Source organism: Ranitomeya variabilis, chromosome 2 (genome assembly GCF_051348905.1).
Source record: "Ranitomeya variabilis isolate aRanVar5 chromosome 2, aRanVar5.hap1, whole genome shotgun sequence".
Taxonomy (NCBI): Eukaryota; Metazoa; Chordata; class Amphibia; order Anura; family Dendrobatidae; genus Ranitomeya; species Ranitomeya variabilis.
Genome location: NC_135233.1, coordinates 983,490,368 through 983,515,357, shown reverse-complemented (window position 1 = coordinate 983,515,357; position 24,990 = coordinate 983,490,368). Strand labels below are relative to the sequence as shown.

At 41.1% G+C, this 24,990-nt stretch overlaps 1 protein-coding gene across 4 annotated transcripts in view; it reads left to right on the top strand.

Annotated features, from left to right (window-relative positions):
* The window catches only part of EPHA4 (EPH receptor A4), a 74,260-nt gene extending 49,606 nt beyond the window's left edge, over positions 1-24,654 (top strand). Inside the window, exons 6-18 of one of the 4 annotated variants that reach the window (XM_077290873.1) lie at positions 3,214-3,338; positions 3,903-4,062; positions 5,606-5,717; positions 9,360-9,418; positions 9,570-9,683; positions 9,772-9,957; positions 11,702-11,763; positions 13,767-13,973; positions 15,774-15,923; positions 16,906-17,099; positions 21,457-21,612; positions 21,759-22,461; positions 22,851-24,654. In XM_077290873.1, the coding sequence (XP_077146988.1) occupies positions 3,214-3,338; positions 3,903-4,062; positions 5,606-5,717; positions 9,360-9,418; positions 9,570-9,683; positions 9,772-9,957; positions 11,702-11,763; positions 13,767-13,973; positions 15,774-15,923; positions 16,906-17,099; positions 21,457-21,612; positions 21,759-21,873 (1,640 nt within the window). In that variant the 3' untranslated portion in view covers positions 21,874-22,461; positions 22,851-24,654. Of the gene's footprint in view, positions 1-3,213; positions 3,339-3,902; positions 4,063-5,605; positions 5,718-9,359; positions 9,419-9,536; positions 9,684-9,771; positions 9,958-11,701; positions 11,764-13,763; positions 13,974-15,773; positions 15,924-16,905; positions 17,100-21,456; positions 21,613-21,758; positions 22,462-22,850 lie in introns of all 4 variants that reach the window. The other 3 variants (XM_077290872.1, XM_077290871.1, XM_077290870.1) reach the window with 3 other exon arrangements.
* The last annotated feature ends 336 nt before the right edge of the window (positions 24,655-24,990 follow it).

Sequence of the window (24,990 nt, the reverse complement as noted above, 5' to 3'; positions counted from 1 at the left end):
AAATAGAGAGCAAGAGAGAAAAATCTGGGTAAGCAGGGCGCCAACGGCCATATTTAAAATCGGGCCGGTGGCGACTGCAAATTGTGGTCAAGACTGGCTATGTGTGCATCTCCATTGTTTGTACGCATTATGGACAGGTGCCGGAGATACCTGTCACTGCATGCGTTAGTCTGATCTTTAAAAAGAACCAAAGAAGCGCATCGGCCATATTCACTGGCTATAAAGGGTCTGTGTGCTCTACATATCCCATTTATATGCTGAATGAGCGCTGAACTTTGCCCCATTGTATGTGATTGTGTCATTTCTTTAAAGCATCACTAAAGTGTGTTTTTTATGTTTCCGCACCAGAGTGGTGCCACTATTCTAAGTTCCCTGACCCTTGTCTCATACTTACCAACTACCATCTTCAACTCTTCCCAGTGGCGCCCTGTCCCGTGCTGCCATCTTGTGAGTGCTACTTTTCACTGACCAAACGTCAGAGGTAGTGGTCTCAAGCTCTGGGTGTAAGTCTATGAGGCCTCTTTCTGGCTCTCATAGACTTACATTGAGTTGGGACATCCGATTGCCCTGCAAACATTAGAGCAATTCGGCAGATCACAAACTGTTGGAGACCGACTGAAGAGGTGCTAAGAGATGGAGATGGCGGCTGGTGAGTATAAGACTAGGGACAGGGAACATAGATTAGTGGCACCACTCTGGCTCTGCTATAAAAATAAACGCTGGAGTGGTGCTTTAAATTCCATGCACATCATTGTACAGTACTACTTTGCAGTGAAATTAGATCACAACCGTGGTTTTATAATGCAATAGGAGGATATTAAGGGTAAATACACCTCAAAGGAAATTTGTATTGTGGAAAGGTTATTAGGAGTCAAAAATAACAAAGCAAGACAAGAAGTGACTGCACAACTTCACTTTGAGGAATGTGGCTGAAAAACCAAACTAAATCTACCAGTGAAATGGAGAGTGAAGGCGCTTAGGAAAGGATTACATAATGTGGTACAGACATGTAGACACAGTAGCACAGGCAGCGGCATAAACATAGGTGGCACAGAGCGTGTGCGATTATATGTTTGGTTATGGATTTGTCCTTTTTATTAAGAAATAATGAAAAACCTAGTCTGGACAAACCTGGGATATACCTGAATGGATGAAAGGCATGCTTCATTAGCGCTAGGAATTTCCAGTAGAAGGAGGTACCATGTTTTCTGTACCTTGGCTGTTCTCCTGGGCCAGAAACAGCTAGGACGGCTTGTAGCATCTTTAGATTTTACTGTTTTGCCACTTTTTTGAGTTTAGCATGTGAACATGTTTCTAAGTTGTCCCAAGTTTTTACTAAAGCCACAATGAAAATCAGTACGTTTCCGTTACAAAGGTTATTTATTCCCTTATACTCTTTCTATTGTCAGCAGAAGTTATATTTTACTGTCAGATATTATTAACAAACTCTCATTAAACATGGATGCCCATTTTGCTGTGAATGTATGTGTTCTGATTTGGGAGAGGGGAGAAAGCTGCTGCCAGACATCTACGGCAATGATTTATCTCCCCTGAGAACAAAAAAGTGGACATGTCGAAGTTGAGCTTTACCCCTGACATCTGTAGGGCCCCATATATATTGCATGGTGTGCCAGTTGTGCCAATATCCTCAGGTTTGGCTAACACTACACTAATGTATCTGGCCTGATCATCTTCTTTCGAGTGTCTGGCTATAACACTGATGATCAGACATGGCATGTGGAGCGTTGTTTGGTTTGGAGTCACCGTTGATAGCCTGCCTTGTAAGTCTAGGTCAGGTTACCGGTTCCTGTCAGTAAAGCTGTTCCTCTTGTAGTTGCCTTGAGGCTGTAGAAGGTTTATTGTAGCTGTTTGCTTCCTTCTAAGCATTTCTTGTCCTCATTTGTGACTTCAGTGCTGAGCCCGGGCCTGTTGTAACACACAGTCCTTTGGAAACATTTTAGGACACCTGGGAGAAGGGTAGGGGTCATGTGTAATTGTACTGCCAGTGGGGATTTCAACCCGCACATGGGTGCTACAAGTAAAACTGGAATTAGGTGTTTAATTATCCTGTCTACGGAAGTCAATGTCAGACCTGGATGTGAAATCCTAGTGAAACACACAAACTGGAGCTTTGAACTCCATCATGTATGTTTGGTGCTATCACTGCAGAACCTAACCCTTTACTGCAGGGTAAATGGCTCAACAGCTGAATTATCCCAATAAAAGGCACAGACCTGCTATTCTGAGCTCTTCAAAGACTCCAGAATGGTGCCCACTTTAGATTTGTTATCTGCAGTTTGCCTACAAGCTATTTTCTGTGTTTGAGACTTGAGAAATATAAAAAATCTCATTACGAGGTGCTGAGTGATAGCTCTACTCAGAAGAAATGACGATAAAAGTATCGTCATAGGATGTAATGGGAAATACCACCCGATTAATGGCTTTTCTGTGTGACGTAGGTGACAGAAATACAGGATCCTCCTAGGAGGTGAATAGGGTTGGTGTGTGCATGTCATGAATTTCCATTGAACATAATAAAACTGGTTGATGGATTTATTGGCCAAGTCTTCTTGGTGTCCTTGATGTTGTCACTTTATCTTCCTGCTCCTCATCACAAATAATAGCCTAATTTGTCATGGGCAGTGACCTATTGTCATACTACAGGCTTAGTATAAGAAGCATATAACAATAAAATGCTCTGTTGCTAATGCCGACCATTAATTTGCGTTAGTGTCTTATTTATTAGGCCTCACTTTGCTGATGTCACCTGGGTGTCGGGATTAGCTGCAGATTCAGGAGACATTGTAACTATTGAGTCAGCCCTGATGTCACACACCTAATCTTAATCTTTACTTTTTATTAAAACTTGTGAATTCACAAAAACTGATTTAGCTTCTTATAGGTTCCCAGCCTCCTGTGCGTGCCAATTAAAAAAAAAAGAATAGACCACATCCATAATTTTCACAAGGGAGGAACCCAGTGAGCATGCGAGGATAAGCTTTCTTAATTAATATCATCCTGCCTATACTGTAAATCTGGATGGTTATTTTCAGAAACAGGGATTGCCGTTGTATTTTAGTAACAGGGTGGCACATAGTTGGATATACGTACGGTAATTAGTGCCCTTCTCTAACTACAGTATCTGATTCCTGCAATCAGCGGTTTAAGAGAAATGGTTTTAATAAAAAAAATCTGATATTTGCTTTTTTTCAGCTCCTTCGACTGTGACCCAGATTCAGCCTAGGGAGATAACCAGACACAGCGTGGCCCTAACCTGGCCAGAACCGGACCGGGCCAATGGGGTGATATTAGAGTACGAAGTCAAGTACTATGAGAAGGTAATATAACCATTCATGTCATGGTGCTGTAAATGTGAAGAGGGTTACAAGTATATTAAATACATATTACATACACTGGCAGCACGGTGGCTCAGTGGTTAGCACTGTTGCTTTGCTGCTCTGGGATTGGTGGTTCAAATCCCACCAAGTACAACATCTGTACGGAGTTTGTATGTTTTCGATGTGTTTGCCTGGGTTTCCTCCTGGTTCTCCGGTTTACTCCCTCACTCCAAAGACATACTCATAGGGAATCTAGATTGTGAGCCCCAATGGGGACAGTGATGATGATGTATGTGAAATGTTGTGGAATTAATTGAGCTATATAAGTGAGTAAAATAAATAAAATTAATACATGTTACGTACATAAAATAAAGTAAGCAAACTGACCAAGTGGTACAGAAGAGGATAGGTCCCTGCCCTCATGTGCAAGAATCTATAGGGTAATGGGGAAGGAGACAGTAGGTCGTGGGTTATATATGCATATCTTGGTGTCATCAATGCCTACTTTATTTAGACTAAATATATGGACCATTCACTTTATTAAAATCTTGTGTTTATCTACAGGACCAAAATGATCGCAGTTATCGCATTGTAAAGACTGGGTCCCGTAGTGCGGATATTAAAGGCCTTAACCCACTCACTGCATATGTATTCCATGTCCGGGCCCGAACTGCAGCAGGTTACGGCGAGTTCAGTGGACCATTCGAATTCACCACAAATACAGGTGAAACGCCTTTATCATCTTTTGAAATATAGTGAAATGATATCTATTGGGGTGCATGTGCACTGGCCGATTATTGGAAATGAGGTTTCCGAATCCTAGTAAATGCCCTAATTGCCCTACTTTAATGAGTAATTTGCTCGTTTTTCGGGTAAAGTTTACTCAATGAGCTTGTCCAGCCTTAGGGTACCGTCTCACATAACGATTTACCAACGATCACGACCAGCGATACGACCTGGCCGTGATCGTTGGTAAGTCGTTGTGTGGTCGCTGGGGAGCTGTCACACTGACCGCTCTCCAGCGACCAACGATGCCGAGGTTCGCTGGTAACCAGGGTAAACATCGGGTTACTAAGCGCAGGGCCGCGCTTAGTAACCCGATGTTTACCGTGGTTACCAGCGTAAAAGTAAAAAAAAAACAAACAGTACATACTCACCATCTGATGTCCGTCAGGTCCCTTGCCGTCCGCTTCCCGCTCTGACTGAGATCCGGCCGTACAGTGAGAGCAGAGTGCAGCGGTGACGTCACCGCTGTGATCTGCTCTCACTTTCCGGCCGGCAGACAGTCAGAGCGGGAAGCAGACGGCGAGGGACCTGACGGACATCAGATGGTGAGTATGTACGGTTTTTTTTTTTTTACTTTTACGCTGGTAACCACGGTAAACATCGGGTTACTAAGCGCGGCCCTGCGCTTAGTAATAACCCGATGTTTACCCTGGTTACAAGCGAACGCATCGCTGGATCGCTGTCACACACAACGATCCAGCGATGACAGCGGGAGATCCAGCGACGAAAGAAAGTTCCAAACGATCTGCTACGACGTACGATTCTCAGCAGGATCCCTGATCGCTGCTGCGTGTCAGACACTGCGAGATCGTAACTATATCGCTAGAACGTCACGAATCGTGCCGTCGTAGCGATGAAAATGCCACTGTGTGACGGTACCCTTAGGGTACAAGTCTGCAGTCATTCTTTGTGATTGTAGACCTGTGAATCCTCACTTTGTACATTTGCACACAATCACATACTTGCTGTCACATGACCGCCCGCTACTGGTATCGGCACTGGAAAATCCTAATGGTGCGCATTGCGCATGCTACGAAGATTCACAAATCTGCAGTCACATAGATTGACTGCAGACTTGTACCATAAGGCCGGACAACCTCATTAAAAATCATTGTTCTCAGCAGCACATCATCTTGTGTAAACAGGACATGCGCTGCTGAGATCAGTGATATTCTATGTGCACAGAACAATCGTATTAACCTTCATTTAGTGCTGGCAGAAGTGCATGGATGTTTAAACATGTTATTATACAGTCACCGATTGGAACGTTAGTTATATTTTAATGTCGCATGTTGGCCAGTATGAATTCAGATTATAGCCTTTTGCCATCTTACTATACATAGACCTAGTGTCCATACAAAGAAAATATATGGGCTCCATAATTGAAGGATAAACTGTATCCTCGGCATGAATTTTAGCAGCTCTTGCCTCCGCGGCTTTGAATTCATTCTAATGCATTGTGTTTCCTTCGCTATTTTTAGTGCCATCTCCAATGATCGGTGAAGGAACCAGTCCTACTGTGCTGCTGGTGTCCGTGGCAGGCAGCATTGTCCTCGTGGTCATTCTCATCGCTGCCTTTGTCATCAGCAGAAGGTATGGGGTCGGATTTGCCAATTTCAGCCTTTAAAATGAATAGTAAAATAAAACATTGTAAACCACCGCTAAATTATTCATAGACTGCTGTGTTGGGAAAATCTTCAGAGATTGTGATGAAAACAGTAAGTCACAAAACTACAACAAAACTATCTTCTGCTTAATTTTTTATTCTATTTGCTTGTTTGCTTTCCCAGTAAAAACACCATTACTTTTTGCTTTTCCCAATGAAAACAACATTACTCCTCCCTATTGGGATCCGGATGTACGGAAGAATCAGAGCAATAATTATAGAAGAAAAATTAGATAATTAAGGAAAGCAACAGATATTAGCAAAGTAGTGTTACAGTCTGGTAGGCGAACCGGTTGGACGAGAACTCAGCTTTTACTTTACACGTTTTATTGTGTTCATATTTTTGATTCATAGGGAAAGGAAGTTTTTTCAGAAAGTATGTTAGGCATTTTTAGGGTTCGGAGAATGCCTATTTTTGCTTTCGTCTTTCTCTTTTGTCAGTATTTTCCTTTTCTGGGTGGAGTTCAGACCTGAAACAAAGACATATTCTGTGATTAGCATCTAAACATAGCATTCTCAGTACAAACCCCTACCAAGATCTTTGATCTCCCCAGCACGAGAGCAGCAGCAAAAGCACCCTGCAGTTTAAGCATGATGTCTGCAGCAGGAGTCCCGCTTCAAATGGAAAATTAATTCCACTAATTCCCGAGATCTCGATTTTATGTTATTTGAGCGTCTACCAGTATGCCGCCACTCTATCCAAATGTTTTGTTTTTTTAAAAGGGATGTGTAGGTGGCATGTCTGTGTTTGAGGGCTGCGAGGCGACAAAAAGCTACTGATGCCGCGTAATCAGAAAATCATTCGGAGACCCTCTACCTGGGTTGTACTTCATCAGGTCTCCCGCGGTTTATCATTCTCAGAGGCTGTCAATATGGCCACTATTAATGTCTGTGGAGAGGGTGGACTCGGGTCGATAGAAGGCCATCGGTGATTGGCTCTCAATGGATCACTTTATAGAAAAATGAAACGCCGACCCTTTGGACTTTCATTGATTCTTCTGTAGTGTCAGCCATAAAGCTGTCTTAGGGAACGAAGCCAAGGAAACTTGAAGCTGACAGGCTAACGGCACCTAATGGGGATTCAAACTGCTTTTTTCCTTTTTGCAATTGAACAAATAGAAAGATGTGTCGCTATGTGGTTGAAAAATGTTCAAATGCCTTCTTTTCTTTGTCGGAAGTCATCAAGCTTATCAAGGATGCATTTTTTTAGCTATATGATCTGATCTGTTAAATGCAAGACTATAAACAAAGGGGGGGCAGGTCCTGAATCCAATCCTCAATTGCAGATGTCATAGTGAAATGACAGGAATGTACATCTGAATGCACGAGAAGCATACCAATGACATTCATGGTATAATGGAGGAAACGGCTCGGAATGCAACCTAGTGTGGACTAGAAAGGACTATTCATAGGATCCTTTCTGTCCCACTGAGCTCACGGTCAGCCGTGGTCACATAGTTAGGGAAATATGCATTCAAGGGGCCTGTCTTTCTGTCTTTCTATGCAACTTTGGCTATTGCTGATTTCTGGTCCAAATTCCTTAAACTAGAAGTTACAGGAACTTTTGTCATGTCTCTAAACAAGTTGCTAGTGCCGCGTCCTTACCAAGCTGGACTGTTCTGATATTCCTGTGCACTTTAATGAGGTTATGTAAGCAATTGACAGCGAGGAAGGCAGATGGTGTCTCTGTAGTTTCAGAGCAGCTTGGCACCTCTGTACATGGCTTCAGTCTCTTCATTTCCAATGCTTCTTTTTGAAGGGTGTTTTTGGAAGCGGCTTTCATCGAGCAGGCTTCCATTAGGTTGGAAGTGAGTCAGCCTGTTTTATGCCTTACATTTAACCAAATATCTGCTGAAAAGTAATACTTGTCTAATCAGTCTCCAAGATCAGTATTCTTCCTGCAGCATCATATAATGTATCAGTAGGGTGTGGATATCTTCTATCTTGATATGGACAGAATTGGATGGGTATCACGTGTTCAGTTGTTTTGTCTCCGTTGACGCTGTGCCATCAATATCGGTCATTGAAGGTCTGATCCGGGCTGACCTGGCTGACACACACCTATTCTCATTGTCCACATATCTGATATTTGAGGAAGACATCTCACACTAGGTTGCAGTTCCACAATGCAGGCGCTGTCCAGTCTCTGGAGAAATCCTATGGGAAAAGTTAACTCTTGTTTGACCCTCTCACCTGTAGTGATTTGTGGAGGAGGGGAAGAACTGACCATCTCTCCACCATTGTGGACTTGAAATCCTATCATCCCTTCTCACCATGACTTTTGTTCTTTTCATTTCATTTAACACTGACCACGTAACATCAGCTTTTCCCATGAATTGCTTAATTTTTTTTCTGATGGAAACCTATATTATATACTTTGCCATGAAGGGACAATGCTATCCATCAGTGTCCCTGATGGTACATAGGGAATGAAAGGTTGCACAGGTGACCAGATATGCGTGGGGAGAGATTTTATGGCAAAGCTATCATTAAATGCTCAAAGCCTTCAATTAGTATTTATCAGTAATCCTGTGTTCTTTAGACAAAGCCCCCATAGATACAATATAACCAGTGATTGCCATAATTACCTGTCTTCATATAATCCCAGTTGTACCTAAATTTTTGTCTAAATGTTACCCTCACAGATAGAAACAGTGCAGAATATTAGACAAGTAATCTAGTTTATAAATCCATGTATTTTCTCCAACTTCACTGTGTTTATTCCTGTACAAGTGCAGTTTGTATGTGTGCAAAATAGCAAATCAATGGCCCACATTTGTGGGAGTATTTTGTAGTACAGGATCCCAAAAAACTTTTGCTTCTGAAAGGAAACTAAAGGTTTTTGTCAAATCCGTTGGGGTGTACTCATTTATGCTGAGTGATGTGTGTGTGTGTATATATATATATATATATATATATATATATATATATATATATATATATATATATATACACTATCAAATAGAGTAGCGTAGCTTTAGGTGTTTTAGGAAAAGTCTCCAAGACCTTTTTACTGTACTTTTAAAAAAGAAAAATATTAATAATTTGTGTTATTAGAGTTAAGGGTGTTCCCACTTCCCGGACAACATCTTTTTAAATGAATTAGTCCTCCTTGTAAAATGATAAGTAACATATACTCGCCTCCCACATCGGTGCTGTTCCAGCCATGTCAGCACCAGGTCTCCTGTGGTTCGCTGGCCTTGTTATGCCATGTGAGCACTGCAGCCAATCAGCGGACACTATTTGGCTGATTGGTTGCAGGGCTCACTTGGCATACAATGTCACTGGAGCCCCGAGAAACCTGGCATTGATATTGCTGGATCAGCGCAGGTGTAGAATTGAGTGTATGGTATTTTTAATATACAAGGTGGGAGTTCTTCGTTTATATAGGGGTAGTTCAGGGAGTGGATATCCACTTTAATAAAGTCCTATCTGGACTTTTAATGGTGCCATATTGATACAAATAAAATACAGATAATTCCACCTGTGAAAAGTAAGATTATATTGATACATGTAGTGGTAACGTATTATGTTCATGGTTCTGATGGTTTCCTTCTTTATACCCTCAGGCGGAGCAAATACAGCAAAGCTAAACAAGAAGCCGATGAGGAGAAGCATTTAAATCAAGGTAATGGTTGTTATATGGAACAAATTGCAGTATCATATATCACATATAATGTACGGCATGACCGTTTACAGTATGTTTTCTTGTTTCATTACATTTTTTTTTGCTTTGTTTCATTCAGAATATGGAATTGACCTTCTGAGTTACTTTCCAGGAGTGAAGACCTACGTAGACCCATTTACTTATGAAGACCCCAACCAGGCAGTGCGGGAATTTGCTAAAGAAATTGATGCTTCTTGTATCAAGATTGAGAAAGTAATTGGTGTAGGTGAGTACACACTTCAAACCCTATGTTGTCAAGGCTGTCAACGTTGATCTCCATATGGTAAATGTAAACCCCCTTTCCTTGCCTACAGGTGAGTTTGGGGAAGTTTGCAGCGGTCGTCTTAAAGTTCCAGGAAAAAGGGAAATCTATGTGGCCATCAAAACATTGAAAGCTGGGTACACGGATAAGCAAAGACGAGACTTCCTCAGTGAGGCCAGTATAATGGGCCAGTTTGATCACCCAAACATCATTCATCTCGAAGGTGTCGTCACCAAATGTAAGTGTTATGTAACCTCACTATTCTGTACTAGGCCTCATTCAGATGTCTGTTTTTTTCGCGTACGAGAAGATTGAATCAATGACTTTGCTGAGAGCTTCATCACAGTCTGGAATGAGTATCATCTGAATTTTTCATACTTGGAGAAGTTAAAAAAAACCCCACTTTTTCCACCTTCTCCTTTCTGACAGTCAGTGAAAATCGGACCACACAATTTTTTTACCAACCCATTGACTTGCATTGCCGATTTTGATACGACCCGATCCGGGTCAAAATCAGACATGTCTCTGATATTTTCTGCAAACCACTTGGTCCAATAAAAAAATTGGACATGTGAATGGCCTCATAAACTATCCCCAAATCACGGAGAGCACTCTTACACAAAAAACGGACTTCTGAATGAGGCTTTAATTATACAGATGAAAAGATGCTGCGATACTTGATGTGAGAATACACAACCAACTTCTGAGATTGAACCTCCAGTTAGTGCCGAGTATTAGAGAGCAGATAGCATTCATTGTAGACAGGAGACGTGATCGGGATCACTGTTTTTCCTGCAGGTAATACAGCAGGGATGATATATTCTTTAACTTGCCATGCAGTTGTCTTCTCCAATATTAATGGATATGTGTCCTGTAGATCTTCTTTCAATTTTTCATGAATATTCATAAGAGTGATAGATCATCCCACCATGGATATAAAATCTTGCTGTGAAATGACAGATGGCACTGCTACAGCGTTACCTAAAGAAGGACTCGGCTATCCATCTTAACGCTAAAAGAGTAAACAGGCTTTGGAAGTGATCCCGAGAGTGCTGCCGGGAGAGGCTCATGTAGGACATCTCACAGGGTAGTGTGAGGTTAGGACTGGTCAACGTATAGGCAGATGGCTACAGCTATTCTCATTTTTGGATAGAAGAACGAAAACATGATCTGTAGCTTAACCTTCCTTGGCACTACTTACTGTAACACTGATCCCATCAGTGGCAATGGACGGCACATCTAAGGGAAAGCAGCTTTCATTAAATCTCATTACAGTCATCTGCTGTGGTAAAACCCTTTGAAAGTGCTCGGCACTGCTTTCAAATGCCTTCTTGATTTCCAGCCCAATAGCTGTGTAATGCAGACGGTACAACCCAATTCTTCCTAGCCACTAATGGGTTGTATGGACTTTTTATGCTTCCCATCTGTTATTTCCACCTTGCTTTATCCCTAATACCAGTGCTTTGGCTCCGGTGGGATGGCGGCATGTTGTAGTTATGTGCACGAATAACAAACGGAGTGTCTAATTTTAGTATTATTCATTGCGAGGTGTGAATGTTGTGCGATGCTGGTCCTAGCTTTTCCCGTACGTTCCAAGCTCCTGATTTAGATTCCAGCAGTGTCTTATTATCATCTCTGTGACTTATGAAACCATAAAATCTGAATAAAGCCCTCACATGCGCAGCATTAAAATATGCTGCTGCTCTAATAGCTGCAAGAGGGGAGAAAAAAATAAGTGTGCTGCGTGAAAAATAGTTCTCAGACAGAAAAGTGCTTACATTTCCATACGCATTTAGATGGTAATTATGCAAAGATTCAGACACCCACTATGAACCTGCCACCAGATTCATGTTTCATAGACTAGGTCAGAAACGCTATGAAATAAGCCTAGAACTTACGGAAAAATAATTCACCTGAATGTCCTTGTGTGTAGAACGTTTATTATAGAATATATGATAATTAGTGTTATATTTGTGTTTCAGGCAAACCGGTCATGATCATCACAGAATACATGGAGAATGGCTCCTTGGATGCCTTCCTTCGGGTAAGTTGGAGAAGCTTGCAGCAGTTTACAAAGCGGGTTGACTTTACCTTATGGCATGGGTGATACTGGTACATACAGTACCAGTGCAGCATTTGACACAACACCTATATTCTTTACATCCCAGGCCACATTACCCAACCACCACTAGTTGACTATTTTTTAGCATCTCGTAGCATCTGTAATTAAGGTCCAAGAAGACTATAAACTGTGTTGTAATTACATTGAGTTCCTCACAAGCCAGGCAATTTTTATGACACATTCTGGTAAAAGTCATTGTTTTTTAGGGACCTGTTTTTTGTTTCTTGTTACTACTTGCCAAAACTTGGCTCAAGACTGACCTTGACTAAGACATCTTGAGAGCGACAAGGCTGTGGCTCCAGCTCAGCACTGAATTAATGACAAGCAAGTCACAAGCATGTGATTAAACTCCCATTAAAGTCTGCACTTCAAATACTTACACCCCATGAAGTTTGAACCCATTATTTATGAGAAAGACAATCATTAAATACCTTGGCCTTTTACAAGAAAATGGCATTGAGTCCATTTTCCCTGTTGTGTCTACAGTTCTATGTAATAAATACATGCAATAAAGGTCCATTATTAACAATAACTCTGAATATTGTACGTTGTTTCTTATACAGATGTATGCTGATAACCTCTTATTGTACCAACACACGTGAGCTGCTCTTACGCCCAAAGCTATCGTTCTCAATTCCCTAATACATATGAAAGATTTTCTCAGCCATGTGATTATGAGGTTTAATAGGAAGAGGGGAGATAACCACTGACAGACCGTTCTTGGGGTGGCTTTTCTTCCCTGACAACTCTCACTGGGTGACAGAAACTTTGGCTTGTTGAGTGTGACATCCTTGAGTCAATGTAAGGAAGAATCATCATTGACTTATCCATTGACTTGACTTCTCCACGTTGCCTCAAAGGTGTCACACTGAACCAGACTCTACTCTACACTGATGAGTGGCAAAAAGCAAGGAACGGGCTGCCTTGTAGATCAGTTTCAGGCTTCTCATTCATCACTGGTCATGTTACAAGGCTTGTTCAATGGGTTGGACTTTGAATTATAGGGTAGTCACCTCCCCTAAGTCAAACTTATGGGTTAGCTTCTTTTACTCTGAGATAAAGCTAATGTGCATACTTTTCTCCCATGAAGCACTACTTGTCAGACTTCATATTCAGCTTCTCTCTCTTTAAGGAGAATCAGTTGTTTCCCAACACCCTTCTGAGGACAAAAGGATCAGGCATCTAAATACAAATTGTTCAATCCTGCTTTTCCCCAACATCCTCTGTCACTAGAGAGTAAGAGGAACCCCATACACATCAGATGTGTAAAATGAATGTGCTTGACCCACTTGTGTGTGTATGGGAACCTTAAAAGTAACCGCTCACGTGAAAAAAAACTCCATTAACATACAAATATGGAGTTAATCTGCAAGTTAATAGTGTTCTGAACCTGCCTGGTGCCGTCACTTAGAGCCACGCTGCCGGGAGGAAATCAACTTTATTGCTCCCAGCAGCATTATGGGATTCAGTAATGGGAGTGGCGCCAGTGTGGGTTCAGTCACTGCCCTGTGTGTAGAGAGTGGTAGCTATAACCTCATCCCTGGCATTGATTGACAGCATCCTCATCACTAGAGTTGGTTGTCAGTCAGTACAGGGCGCGCAAATTGGTGACTGAACCCACGAGTGGGCTGCCCTTGTGACTGAACACCGAACACTGCCAAGAGGAATAAAGTACATTTCCTCCCAGCAGCAGGGGTCTATGTGCCGGTGCTGGGTATGTTAATAACGCTATTTACCTGCAGATTAACTCCATATCTGAAGGTTAATAGCATTTTTTTCACGTGACAGGTTCCCTTTAATGGTATAAAAACTATGCACTCTTATGTGGGTGATATATTATTATTATTATTTATTATTATAGCGCCATTTATTCCATGGCGCTTTACATGTGATATATCAGTAATGACTTTATTTTCTTTCAGAAGAATGATGGCAGGTTCACAGTGATCCAGCTGGTAGGAATGCTCCGTGGTATTGGTTCTGGCATGAAGTATCTCTCAGATATGAGCTATGTACACAGGGACCTGGCTGCTCGCAACATCCTTGTCAATAGCAACCTAGTGTGTAAGGTCTCAGACTTCGGAATGTCCCGCGTTTTGGAGGATGATCCAGAGGCCGCCTATACCACCAGGGTAAGTCAGAAATCGAGAAGCAGATTAGGCCTTTATTGCATTGCACTGTACAATCTGACTTAGCATATGGTCACAGTTGGAGGCTGTGGGCAGAAGCAGAAGAAGCGGAGTCTTATGTATTACTTTCACTTGCCACCAAAGCTGGAGCGAGCAGATCTCTGTAGAATTACTGGCAAGGCGTCTAACCTCACATATCTCAATGTGCAGAGCCTTGTTACTGCTCCGCATTCCTGAGTCTCCGTGTCTTGCAGTTTATATAAACAGCTTGGAGCCTAACAATAAAAGTATCCGAGCAGGAGGGGGATACGGGACGACGGGAACACACTTTGTGCATTACCACAACAATTAGGTGTATCAGTGGCAGGATCTGAGCCAAGTGAATCGAGGAGAGATTAAAATCAAGAAGTTTCTTTACAGATTTATCCAAGCACTGAGGCCGGCTGCGGAAGCCAAGCCCTTGTTGGCTTTTCCATTAATTGAAGTCATACCAGCACGGCTCTGGTTGCAGATGATGTGTAACACCTTCACTGCTGGTGCGTTACATAAATCACAGGCTGCTCCTGCCTGGCTTGAATATATTCTGTTAATGAATGGCAGGGTGACAGTTTGATGACCACAGGCCATATCTGTCACTTGCAGTCACCTTGCTGTAAGACCGACAGGATGAGCTATTGATTAAGGCTGCTGACAGTATGGGTTGAGGTAAGAAATACATTACAAGACATTTCTATCTTCATTAGTCCATTCTAAGAGGATGGAAAAATGTGATAGTGGTCTGTGAGTATTAACAGCTTGTCAAATAAATGTACTGTGATGTAGGCCAAATGTATGTGAAATGCGGGCATATATAAAAAGCTGTAAAGATCTTTGTGGAATTATGAAAATCATAGAATCTGTAGACTTTTGTTAATGATGTGCAAATAATAAAAAAAAAATAGAAACAACATTTTCAAAACATCTAGATTCATTCAGTATTGAGCATGGGTGCCACACTCACAAATACCCACATTTACACACCTTGGTTGCTATCCTTAAGGTTATTATTGGTTGTCTGAGGAATGTTCTGCCATGGTTAATGCACTTGGGCAGCAAATCATCAAGATCCACTTCTGGCAGCTCCCTTTACAATTGTCCACCGATGACATCCCAGATGTGCTACATGGGAGACTAGTCCAGAAACGCTGCAGGCCATGATGGCACGTTGAGGCCACACAAGCTGTTCTCAGTAGCATAAGCAACATGTGGTTGAAAAACAGCTTCTGATATACTTCGGAGAAATGGCGGTACTATTGTTCAGTTGATAGCAGCCATGGTGTGTACATGCATTTTATTCTGGATGTGTTCAGAATTCTGGCTGTTTTGAAAATGTTGCTAACACTTATCCATCATTTGCACATCACCAACACGTTTATCTAATTTTCCTTGGTGTTGCAATTTCAATGCTGAGGGGTGTATACTTTATACACATGTATATACATATATATGCCTAGATAGATAGTCACTATCGCACGTATGAAAAAAAAAAGATGCAAGGTACGTAAGCTTTCAAAAAGTCGGGATTTTGTAGTAATATATATATATATATATATATATATATATATATATATATATATATATATATATATATACATAATCTGTACATCTGTATTTCATATCTAATATGTTATGTATGGACCTACTGTTCAGACAAGAAACTAGCAAGTTTGGGCCATGCAAAATGCATATGGTGATTATTGATTTGCACAAAAAGTATAAATGATGGAACTATGGACTAAATTTTGTATTTTGCATATTTTACAGGGAGGCAAGATCCCAATCCGATGGACAGCACCTGAAGCCATTGCCTATAGGAAATTTACATCTTCTAGTGACGTGTGGAGTTATGGAATCGTCATGTGGGAGGTCATGTCTTACGGAGAGAGACCTTACTGGGATATGTCAAATCAAGATGTAAGCAGCATTGCTCACAATGGTCTACATTTAATAGTATTTTCTGTGTTGATTCTTTGGTACTTTGTATAAGAATGACAGATGAAAGTTTCCCCCTTGATACCGGCCTGACTCACTGGTTGAGTCCTTCTCTTATAATGAGCCATTCCCAGTGGTGATGTCACAGCAGAATCCTGGTTATATAGTGATATGACCTCAATGTATAAATCCTGGGCTATAGACAGTATAAGACATATAACAGCAATGGTCTATGTGTCATTACCCACTCACCACTGGGAGAAGTGGCTTGTAAAGCACAACGAGCTTAGTGTAATTATCTCTTGAGCCAATTAAATGACTCTCTCTAGGGAACATTAAAAAAATAATTCTTTAAATGGCCTTTCTTAAATTATGCATATCTTTTTTAAGTGTACCATCTGTAAAGCCTCATAAGGATCGTATTCAGACAGCTGTCTCTGGATGACCCACTGAAACCTAAGAATAGGGACATGGAAATAGCCAACATTGTATGTTCTCATACACAATAACAAGGAAGAAGATTGTTCTTTTCCTTGATGTTTCCTTGAGTATTGCATTCATTGTGCGATCCCATAGTATATATCTGTGGAATCTGCATTGTGTACAATTTCCCTCTATTCTGCAGTTATTTATATCCCACTCACTCATATCAAGACGTTGTCTCCCTGGTAGACCCTTCAGACACTGTCCAGGTGCATCTGGAAATATGATGCGCTCATGTCTCCTAGCAGGGGAGGTAGCCAAGGATATATAATAAGGGGGTCATCTGGTCAGCACATCCTGAAACATAAGCTAGAAAGTGATATTCTCCAGATAATTTAAGCCTTTCTCTTAGACCGATACTATTTTTTTTTCGTCAAATATACTTTTTGACATCAGCTTTCCGTCATCTAATCATCTCGCAGCTAAATTGGCTGATATCTAATATAATTATGAATTTTTAATTTCGATTTCCTTTTTGAAGGTCATCAAAGCCATAGAAGAAGGATATCGCCTCCCTCCTCCCATGGACTGCCCTATTCCCCTCCATCAGCTCATGCTGGACTGCTGGCAGAAGGAACGCAGCGACCGGCCCAAATTTGGACAGATAGTCAGCATGCTTGACAAACTCATCCGAAACCCAAATAGTTTAAAAAGGACCGGACTGGAAGGTTCAAGGTTAGTAAAGATCCTATAATTAAAATACCTTACCCTTTGATGACCCGATGCAGTATTAATTGGTTAAATGTCCCCATGGGGTGAATCAGTATCCAGCAATCTGTTAGATTATTAGTTAAGTCTAACAGGAGTGAATCCCCCTCCTCAGGGCCCTGAATCCGTCTCCGATCAGTTTACATTTGTAACTGCAATGATCAGATTTTTAAGTATCTGTGTTTATGGATATTGATTGGTACTTTAGAAAGCCGGCTGATTCCCTTGGGCTGCAATGAAGAAGCTCAGTCTAAAAAATTTATTGGAGCTTTTGGTTAAAAGAAAGCAATTCCGTGTTGCTTTTAGCGTCTAACTTCTGCCTGCAGCTCTATACAGATTTACAGGGGTTAACTATAGGGGAAGAGAAAAAAAAAGGATAAAAAGTATTTTTTGGTAAAAGCATTTCCGAAACCTGATCCACTAATCGGAGCATAGCAAGGCCTTACATTAACGTGAGCAATCAGCTCTGTGCTCGACAGTCAGGGACGGTTCCTCACTATGCTACTGATGAAAACTTGGGGAGATTTGCCTGTGTGACTTGTGATTTTTCAGAATACGATGAGTTCTGAAATTTCATTATTCCTAGTCTTATCTTAAAAAAAACAAACTTTATTTTGTCTCTCGGTATAAGTAAAAAACCCACAGCAGTTGCCTGGGCTTATAGAGCGTCAACTGCAGGATATGTTACTAATCAGGCCAGGGAATCTGCTAAAGCAATTACCCCAAAGATCCAGCACAGAGGGAACTGGGGAGAATTACATTCCTCAAACCCAACTTCAAAGACCCCCTTATTCTACCCAGTTCCATCATATAGCCTATTCAGGAACATTCTGATTAAAGTGCAGATTATCTCTCCTGCGAGCTAAGGCTTTGTCTGCTCTTAGAGATCTCCTTGAGGATCTTGATGATTGGGCAGTTTCATTATAAGTAATGTAAGTAGACGATGGCTGATTAGATAATAATTCATATCGAAAACGCAGAGTGGGAATTTGTAGAAGACGCCAGACTCATGGCAGCAGTGAGCCGTAGACAGCAAATCACTGACCATAAACCATCCATTGAGGCTTCCATTATATATCACATAGTGCTCACCTATAGTGTGCACCATCCATCCGTGCATCTTTATTTCACACATATATGCTATATACATATAGATTGCAGTGTCCGAAAGCTTCTCATAATTGCTTTCAATAAAATTGGTTATAGTCTGTGTGTTTCGACGTCGGGGGAAAACGTGATTCGTAAAAGGGTTGTCTGGGATCTATAAAAAAATAGAATGTAGGAATGTGAAAAATTAAAAAAAAAATTGAATACTCGCCTGCTGATTTCTCTGTCTCTACAGCCTCATCAATCTGGTGATCCTCACCAGTCGTTTGCTTGTCCTGCAGTTATGACTTGATGCTCAGGTGCATATGACCGCTGCTACCAATCACATGCTATCGTTAGCACTGTCAGTGCTAACGATAGCATGGTTAGGGCTCATTTCCACTGGCGAGAGACAAATCAGTCCGTAATCTGGACCGAAAAAACGGATGTAACGTATGCGATTGTCATGCGAGTGTCATGCGAGTGCAATGCGATTTTTAATTGCATCATCCGTATGACATCAGTATGACATCCGTATTGCTGTCCGATTTTTACGCACCAGTGTCCTTTGAAAAGCCGGCAATTCAGCGCCGTGTACAGTAAAATCACACTGACAGGTTAGAATAGAGTAGATATATGCACATAGAATGTGTATATATACATATATATATATGTCAGTGAGACACCTATATATGTATATTTATATTTAATGCAGCGCTAGAGAGCATAAAAGCCGCTAATTCAATTGCCGGCTTTTGCTCTCTCCTTCACAAACCCGACATGATATGAGACATGGTTACATACAGTAAACCATCTCATATCCCCTTTTTTTTGCATATTCCACACTACTAATGTTAGTAGTGTGTATGTGCCAAATTTGGCTGCTGTAGCTGCTCAAATAAAGGGTTAAATGGCGGAAAAAATTGGCGTGGGCTCCCGCGCAATTTTCTCCGCCAGAGTGGTAAAGCCAGTGACTGACGGCAGATATTAATAGCCAGGAGAGGGTCCATAGTTATTGGCCCCCCGTGGCTAAAAACATCTGCCCCCAGCCACCCCAGAAAAGGCACATCTGGAAGATGCGCCTATTCTGGCACTTGGCCACTCTCTTCCCACTCCTGTGTAGCGGTGGGATATGGGGTAATGAAGGGTTAATGTCACCTTGCTATTGTAAGGTGACATTAAGCCAGATTAATAATGGAGAGACGTCAATGATGACACCTATCCATTATTAATCCAATTGTCTGAAAGGGTTAAAAAACACACACACACATGATTTAAAAGTATTTTAATGAAAGAAACAAACAGGTTGTTTTAGTATTTTATTGCTCTCTCAATCCATCAGGAACACCCTCGCTTGGCAAAATAATAAACCAACAATATACATACCCTCTGATGAACTGTCAGGTCCCACGAGGTAATCCATCTGAAGGGGTTAACTAATATTACAGGCATGAGCTGCGCTAAACCACTCGCTCGTGCCTGTAATCCCCGGGTGCTGAAAGGAAAGCAGTGATCTGTACTTACATTGAGTCGCGGTGATGCGCCCCTGCTGGATGTTCTCATGAACTGCAGCCTGGGAACTTTTTCCCACGCTCCAGGTCATATGAGGACATCCCCCAGGGGGCGCATCACCGCGACTGAAGGAAATGTAGGTCAATGACCTACATTTCCTTCATTCGCCGGGGAATTACAAGCACGAGCACAGCTGCATTTGCAGGGCTCCTGCTTGTAAATTATTTTAACCCCTTCAGATGGATTACCTCGTGGGACGTGACGGATCAGCAGAAGGTATGTATATTGTGTGTTTATTGTTTTGCCAAGCGAGGGTCTGCAAATGGATTGAGAGAGCAATAAAATATTAAAACAACCGCTGTGTTTATTTCATTAAAATACTTTTAAATCATGTGTGTGTGTGTTTTTTAACCCTTTCAAACAATTGGATTAATAATGGATAGGTGTCATAATTGACGCCTCTCCATTATTAATCTGGCTTAATGTCACCTTACAATAGCAAGGTGGCATTAACCCTTCATTACCCCATATCCCACCGCTACACGGGAGTGGGAAGAGAGTGGCCAAGTGCCAGAATAGGCGCATCTTCCAGATGTGCCTTTTTTGGGGTGGCTGGGGGCAGATGTTTTTAGCGACGGGGGGGCCAATAACCATGGACCCTCTCTAGGCTATTAATATCTGCCGTCAGTCACTGGCTTTACCACTCTAACGGAGAAAATTGCGCGGGAGCCCACGCCAATTTTTTCCGCCATTTAACCCTTTATTTGAGCAGCTACAGCAGCCAAATTTGGCACATACACACTACTAACATTAGTAGTGTGGAATATGCAAAAAAAAAGGGCATATGAGATGGTTTACTGTATGTAAACCATGTCTCATATCATGTCGGGTTTGTGAAGGAGAAGGAAAAAGCCGGCAATTGAATTAGCGGCTTTTATGCTATCTAGCGCTGCATTAAATATAAATATACATATATAGGTGTCTCACTGACATATATATATGTATATATACACATTCTATGTGTATATATCTAGTCTATTCTAACCTGTCAGTGTGATTTTACTGTACACCGCGCTGAATTGCCGGCTTTTCAAAGGACACCGGTGCGTAAAAATCGGACAGAACTCGCATGGTGCGAGTGCTGTGCGATTTTTTTCTCGCACCCATTGACTTGCATTGGCGAGTCTCGTCCGAGACTCGCAGCAAATCGGAGCATGCTGCGATTTTTTTCTCAGTCCGATTTCGGCCGAGAAAAAAATTGCAAATGAAAAGACACCTACTGAATAACATTGGTCCGAGTGCAATCCGATTTTTTATCGGATTGCACTCGTCCGTTTTCCTCGCCAGTGGAAATGAGCCCTTAGCGTGAGACTTCTGAGAACAGTGATTAGCTACAACACTCATGGTCAGCAGTTCATCAGCACTAGGTTTTCTATTATTTATTTTTTATATATTGGTACACTTCTTGCCTACAATATGCGGATAGTGCAGTCACTGCAAAATACAGAATTAATATAAAAGTGATGAATAAAAGAAAATTGAGAAATCCAATCTAAGATGGGTCAAAGACTTGATAATCAGCAGAAGGAGATTTGTAGGTTGTATGATATCTGGCCTCTGTAGCAGCGATGTGGCGACATTATTTCTATGTTAATCATCTGATCTGCCCAATGAGCATAGAATTTGTTTGCTGCAATTGATTAATACTTTTTATTTTCACTGGCAGAACAAACACAGCTCTTCTGGACCCCAGCTCGCCTGAATGGTCCCAGGTGGTCTCTGTGGTGGATTGGCTGCAAGCTATTAAAATGGACAGATATAAAGATAACTTTACAGCAGCAGGGTACAACAACCTGGAATCAGTTGTCCATGTCAACCAAGAGTAAGTGTTTCAGAGATTCCTATGTGATTTATGTGGGTTGTGTAGTATCTATGTATTGTTGGGGTTTGCGGTGTAGTACGGATGAGAATAATAACATTATTATTATTAATATAATATATATTTTTTTTCATTATTTTTTCATGTAGTGACCTAACTCGGATTGGGATCACTTCTCCCGCACACCAGAACAAAATATTGAGCAGTGTTCAAGGAATGAGGACCCAGATGCAACAGATGCAAGGCAGGATGGTTCCTGTCTGAATTATTAGTGCATCAGGGCAAAGATTCTCTCAGAACTCTTGAAAAAATTAGTTTACCTCATCCATGCACTTTAATTAAAGAACTGCACTTTTTTTTATTAGCCTCACCCCATTGGACAGAGACTTTAATTATCAAAGGCGTGAGGTGAAACCCATTAAAAAAAAACAAGAAAAAAACAACAACACAAAAATTTTGTCATTTGTGCCACACTTACAGTAGATCATACATCAAGAACCTACAGACAACCATTGAAAGTGGACTGGGCACTCTCATGTTGCTTGATACATACGTTATACAAGACTTATTTCCGTGGATTGTTTTTGCGTGTCACATGGACATCTTTTCGGAATGGGTGCAAACATTTTTTTTTTTATTTTCCGTCTGAGTGGACAACTGGAATTACTATGTGATCGTTTGCTGGAGATGCAGACCTCTTTTGGAAGCTACATCCTGGGTGTCATTGGCAATCTTAAGGATCCTGTGGCTTTCAGGTCATCTGCTAACTCAGAGGATATATCCGGGTTCCTTGTTAAGGATGGAAGTGTGTTTCTACTACCTAATGGCAGCAATGTAGAGAAGCATATGAAGGTATGTTTTCAATTCCTTTGGTGTAGTATTGCTGGACCATCTGCACCATGGCTGTTTTGCATGAACTACTGAAAGCACCATCTTGCTCCAAGAATTTAGTTTGCAGGGAGCACAGCTAAGCAAAGAATCTGATTTCTCTCTCCAGCTGTATCATGTTTCCCTCAGATATCATGGACGGTTTTAATTTTCGGGGGAAGGCTTTTATTTTATCGTAACAATCATTTAGGGAAGTTGGTGGAGGTAATCATCGAATTCTCAAACATCGGTTGTTTGATTATGGTCGTCCTAGATAACATTTGTAGTCATAATTGAGTTACGTGAAGAAATTTATTCAGAATTCGCTGCTGTATATGGAAGACACTCACCATTTGCTATTTTTTTTTTCTTAGAAAACTGAACTCAACGTCCTTCATTCGTCCATGGCAAGGTCTGGAGACACCGTTCCAGTGAAGACAGAATGTGGCTACAAGCTGTAGATGAGTCTGTGGATCTCCCGTTTTATTAGCTGCTTTTTCTCCAGCAAGATAAATTTCCAAACCGTCCGACAGGTCTTCCTGTGCACTCCGTGCCCAGCTCTGGTCAGCCTCTTAACAAGCTGGGCGATGGAGGCCAGCTGATGTTTACTAAGGATGCCATGTGTTCACGCCGGGATATTGTACTTGCCTTAGCTAATGGTATTACTGAAGCCACTCAGAATTATCCATTTTATTTTCTTCAGTAAAAGGGAATGGAGGAACTTCAGATGAGATTTTCTAACACTGCAAAGCAAAGAATAAGAGGATCATTTGTGGAATAAAGCATCCTGGACAAACAGCAGGTCGGCATGGAGCAAATTATAAGCCAAACTAACCTTAACAAAGGACCCAACTTGGGATGGGCTAAGGGACAATTTTGCATTATGGGTTATCCCATAAGGTAATGAAGGATGGTGTACTCCGGTCAAGGCCTGCTACTCATCTGTAACAGCCTCTGTAATGTAATATGACTTTACTTTCTACATAAAAAATATGCAATTTATCTGTTTCAGCACCGTACTGGTACCAGTGACAACCAGACAGAGCTGCCAATTAAGTTTATATATATATAACAGGCCAAAATCAATTTTATATATATAAACTTATGTTTATTTGTGCTTAACCCATTGTCTTTGTCCTTCACCTATGTGTTGTACAGACTGGCCACAATGGAGAACTAGGAATGTCAGGCGGTCCAGGGGCCTGCAGAACATCTTTAGTGAGTTTTATCACCAAATCCTTTTCTATTCCCTACAGAGATTTCCTTCCTCCATATGTGAGCTCCTAGAACCAATGACGTTAAGAGCATTATTGGAAGTGATGCTACTAAAGAAGGTGCCATCAGCCATAAGGGGTTTCTTCCAGTCTGTAACAGCGACATTAAATAGTCCTTGCAACACGTGTGGTTAAGTCTAAAACATTGAGATATATCGCTGGCTTGGAGGACTCCCTTTGGAGGATCATCGGAGGGCATTAGAAGTAGTCCGATATCTCAACAGAATGATTCTCAGTGCTTTAACCCCCTCACAGCTCCTTGGATGGCACTTTGTGGCATTGCTGCAAGTGAGGAGTGATATGCATAAGAATCAGTATTTTGTGTTACTGCCAAAAACTATATGTAATTTCAAGAGTTTAGCAATACCCAAATTCTAATGGGATTTTTTTTAACTTCCATGCTTGTAATTGAGCCCTATGATGCTTCAGGCCCAGTTATGATAGAGAATATTATGGAAAGATCCAGTTTATTATTAGCAGTATTTTTCACTTGTACCTAACCCAACGAACATTAACCTAAAAATACAAAAAAAAAGCAAAAAGGGACATTTATGAGTTTTTTGTCACTGCAAATGAGGGAAATTAATTTAGCTTCTACTAAAAAATGGAAAAAAAAATACAAAAAAAAATATTCTAACAGAGCATATTTTTTCTTGGTTCACACATTGTTTAGACTTGTTATGTTTTCCAATTTTGTTTCATTTGTAATTTTTTTTTTTGCCTTTGTTTTGCCAAAGGGGAGAGTAACTGGTTCCTCTTCCCTGGAACTTAGGTACGCATAACTTATCTTCTTTATTTATGGTCTTTTTATACCTAGTTTGTAAAATTGTAAAATAGCAAAGTTAATGCAAATGTTTGCATTCTGGACAAAATAAAATAAAAAATAAAGTAGTTACTGAATACATGTGCGTGCATAACTCGTCTTTTTCATCATAAACAGTGATTATGTAGGTAGCACCTACAACTAAAAATGTAACACGTAGGAAACAAGTGAATTTCTACTATTTGGAGAGACGTTTATTGGAACACTATGATTTTTCTCAATTTCAAACAGCCAATACATCTGCTTCGTTATACATTGGTATATCACTTCCATACAGAGCTAGGTTAAAGCTGGTCATAAATGGGCTTTCTACTACTGCTCAACTCCTACTTAATGGGTCCAGAGAGGTGAAAAAAATGTATACCCATTTTCGGATCCAACCCCACCCCTGTGTACTAAGCTGTCTCCACCTTTAGT